The sequence below is a fragment of the Triticum aestivum genome, chromosome 6D (genome assembly GCF_018294505.1).
Source record: "Triticum aestivum cultivar Chinese Spring chromosome 6D, IWGSC CS RefSeq v2.1, whole genome shotgun sequence".
Classification (NCBI taxonomy): domain Eukaryota; kingdom Viridiplantae; phylum Streptophyta; class Magnoliopsida; order Poales; family Poaceae; genus Triticum; species Triticum aestivum.
The window spans coordinates 429,129,333-429,133,127 of record NC_057811.1 but is presented as its reverse complement, the minus strand read 5'-3'; the positions used below and the strand labels follow the sequence as shown (position 1 = coordinate 429,133,127).

Genomic DNA, 3,795 nt, shown 5'->3' with positions numbered 1-3,795 from the left:
CTGGTGTGTCCGTACGTGCGCGGCGTGCCCACACCGCGCATCCGCCCAAGCCCGGACGCCGCTACAGAGCGAGAGGGAGGCCCGACAGGCGACAAGAGCCACGTCCGAGCGGGTACTTCCAAGCGCGGCGAACCCCACACACCCCACCACACCCATACGAACCCAGCCCAGCCCCAGGGCGAGGGAGACACCACTATAAATTAACACATGGCGATCCACCAGAGCCGTGCCGGAGATAATGATGATCAGGCTAAAAAATCGCGCTAGCCTCCATTCGCCTCGGACCCACGTCTCATGACCGAGAGTTTTCACGTACGCACACAAGCGCAATTACTTCGACGACGGGGCCGGGGGCCACCGCTCAGCCGCTCCTGGAAAACGTGTCGGAGACCCCGGTCAGTGGCGCTAATTGCTGGGCCGCGCGCAGCAGCTTGGACCGGATCCACTCGGGATTTCAGATTCACGTCAGAGGAGAGTCACGTGCAGCCATGCATGCTTGCCTGGCTTTTAACCCGCCATCACCACAGCACTGGTACTGTTATTACTATTATTACATCTACGCTACAATACATAATTTACCGCTCGCTCCATCGATCCCAATCACTCTTACTATGTGCGTAGTACACCGTAAAATGCTGGAATCAGCGTAGCAAGAAAGAACACAAGACAATGCAAGCCTGCAGTGCAGGACGAGGACGGTACACGAGATGCCAAGGAATTTATGGGACCAAATGAAATAACCAAAACTAGACCGGGATCGTAGCGTAGCTCTCGAGTCTCGACCGGCCGGAGCCTCTATGGTACGTGCCGCCGTCGAGGAGTGTTGTGGTAATCAGCGGCTTATCTAGTCGACGATCTAGGGGTTGTAGAGGCGGCCGGCGCAGCGGCACTTCCACCCCAGCGGCTTGTAGTTGGAGTACTGCACGTTGGCCGCGGCCTCGTCGACGGCGGCGGAGGAGCCGCGGGACGCCGTGGACGGGCCGCCAGACCCCACCGGGAGCGTCGTGGTCACCTGCACCGGCTTGCAGGGGTTGCAAGTGTTGCACCGGTTGTGGCAGCTCGGCGGCGTCGACCCCAGCCGCGACTTGTCCTCCGCCAAGTTCTGCCCATGAACACCAGCGTCAGTGCGGTTTAGTTAGCTGGAGCCACGTAAATTAATGGAGTTGCAAGGAGAGAGAGTGATGCTCTGTCATCTATGCTCCGAGGACATACGTACCTGAAAAGCGGAGAGCATCGGCGGCGTGGTGCGGCTGAATGTCGTCGCAGCTCCGAGGAAGAAGCTGAGAAGCATGGCCGCCAGGAACGCCCGAAGAGGAGATGAGCTCATGGCCATCCGACCATCTCGGTCGTTACAGCCACAGATTATGTGCCGGTGACCGTGAGAGGTGAGGCTAAAGAGAAGAGAAGCTTCTAGCCTGGGGTGAGGCAGAGGCAGAGGTGGAAGAGGAAGCTAGCTTGCAGCTTGCCTTGTGTGTAGGTTCCTTGATCAGACTGGCCAGAGCTAGGGATACAGCTAGGAGAAACCTAGCCACTCTATTGGAGCTCAAGGTGGCCGGCTAGTGCAGATGGGCGGGCAGTGATGGTGCCGCTGGATCGGACATCAGAGGGTAGAAGAAAGTGGTCAGTGGCCTATGAGGAGCGAAGTTGCAAATGGGATGAGAGCTAGGAAAGAGACGAGACGGGCGTATATGTATGGGAGGGAGACTGAGATGCCGCTGCAGAATGGAGCCATGGAGGTCGCAAGAGACAGAGATGGTGACCACCCCTCGCTGCCACATGTGACTTGTACACGTACTACCACTCCACTCGTTGCAAACCCACGGCTTCTTAGGGCCAGTTTGGTTTCAAATAAGTCACCCCAATTTATAAGTCATAAGTTGCTCCACCTCAACTTAAAACTTGCAAGTCACCCCTTTTGCGTGGGTCCCACTACCTTTACATAAAAAAACAAGGTGTGAAGGTGTGGTCAGGTGACTTATAAGTCAGATGACAACTAAACAGGCGTGACTTATAAGTCACTGGTTTTAAGTCACCTGATTTATAAGTCGGGTGACTTATTGAAACCAAACAGGCCCTTAGTGTCACCCTCCCTAGATTGAAGGAATTTAACGGTATTTTCTTAAGAGAACCATTTACTGTAAATCATAGGATTGGCGTCACCAAATTTATATGCTGTCTATTCCATAGGAATATGAACATGAGCTCAAATCTTATTTTGTTTTTCTTTGAAAAGTCCAATACACTCTATCTCTCTCTACTCCCTCTCCTCTATCCTCTAAAATTTCTGTGTTTTTCTCCCGTGGGCCATCCAAAGGCACGCATTGCAGCATTCCTGGAATCCTATAGGATTTTGTTGTAGGCCATATCCAAATCCTATGTTTTTCCTTCCTACTATATTTTAGAATCCTGTAATCCAAAGAGTTCCTACAAAGTGTTAGAGCATACATTGTTCATATCTAATTACGAAGTGTTGAAAAAATTGGTCCCCGAACAATCTCAGGGCTGTTTTAATTCAAAAGAATTTCATAGGATATTGGAGTATTTGAATCCTTAGGATTTCTTTTCTATGGTTATTGTTTGATTTTTCGTTAGATTAGAATCCTTAGGAATTTTTTCATACGATTCATTTGTACTATATTTTGGAGGAAAATTTCCGTGAACTCAAACCTCTCAATAAAATCCATTTGTTTTTTGTGCTATTAAACATTCTTCCATCCAAATTTCTGAAGTCTTGTAATCTTATGCTTCTTCCATTGACATTTTAGGTCACTACTAGGGAGTAGGATACAAGAGGACATGTCACTCTATATTCTGAGTTTTCTCTATTTCTCTGTTTTAAGAATCCCGCGAACCAAAGAGGGCGTGTAAGTTTGTGTACACAAACACAATATAGCTATACTCCCTCCTTCCATCTATATAGGGCCTAATGCGTTTTTCAAGACTAACTTTGACCAAATATTAGAGCAATAATATATGACATGCAACTTACACAAAGCATACCATCAAATTCATATATGAAAGGAGCTTTCAACGATATAATTTTCACATTATGCATGTCATGTATTATTGATTTTGTCAATAGTCAAAGGCGGTCTTGAAAAACGTATCAGGCACTATGTAGACGGAAAGAGAGGGAGTACCAATTATCGCATGCGCAATTAAAGCGTGAGTGTGACAGTTAATCAGGGCCGGCGCATTAATTTATTTGACGAAAAGGAATTGGGTGGCGCCACAACAATCGCTGTCATGTTGGGAAACATGGCCGGGTTTGACGCTGCCCTTGACTGGCCCGCATACGTGTCACAATGAATGAGCAAGGGCGCCCTACAACCGGTGATAGCGAAGGGTCGGCGGGCGCACCGCTTGTGGTTTCATGAGAGCATGCCAATGCAGGCTAGATTAGCTGTGGCAGACACAGGGATCGAGGCCGAGACGTCCGGCCGTGAAGCGTGTGCATCAGTGCATGTAGTGCACGCCAGATATCAAGAGGGCATCGCGGTGAAAACAGCTCACGTCCACGCGTGGTCCAAGCGCTCCACGGCAGCGAAACCGAAGCACGGTGACGACGACGTTACACGAAACCGTGGTCGATCGGCTTTTCGTTTACTCCTCAACGTAGGTTCAGCCATTCAAGTGTAGGTGATGTACTGATGTACTCCATTCTGCATGCAGTATCGTCGCTGCTGGTGCTGCTCTGGTCAAAGCGGAGGACTGCTGGTGTAGGTCTGTAGATGTCTGTATTCTGTATGCATGCACCAGGACTTCATGATCCGGCAGCCTCTCCCATTGGCGGCT

The 3,795-nt window shown here is 49.9% G+C and overlaps 1 protein-coding gene across 1 annotated transcript; it reads right to left on the bottom strand.

Moving 5' to 3' along the window:
* Window positions 1–530: 530 nt before the first annotated feature.
* On the bottom strand, window positions 531–1,685 carry LOC123141839 (EPIDERMAL PATTERNING FACTOR-like protein 1). Its single transcript, XM_044560905.1, has 2 exons — window positions 1,217–1,685; window positions 531–1,102 (listed from the first exon to the last, which is right to left on the bottom strand). Exons 1-2 carry the CDS (start codon window positions 1,331–1,333, stop codon window positions 857–859), a joined length of 363 nt encoding a protein of 120 aa, XP_044416840.1. The 5' UTR covers window positions 1,334–1,685; the 3' UTR covers window positions 531–856.
* Between the last annotated feature and the right edge of the window lie 2,110 nt (window positions 1,686–3,795).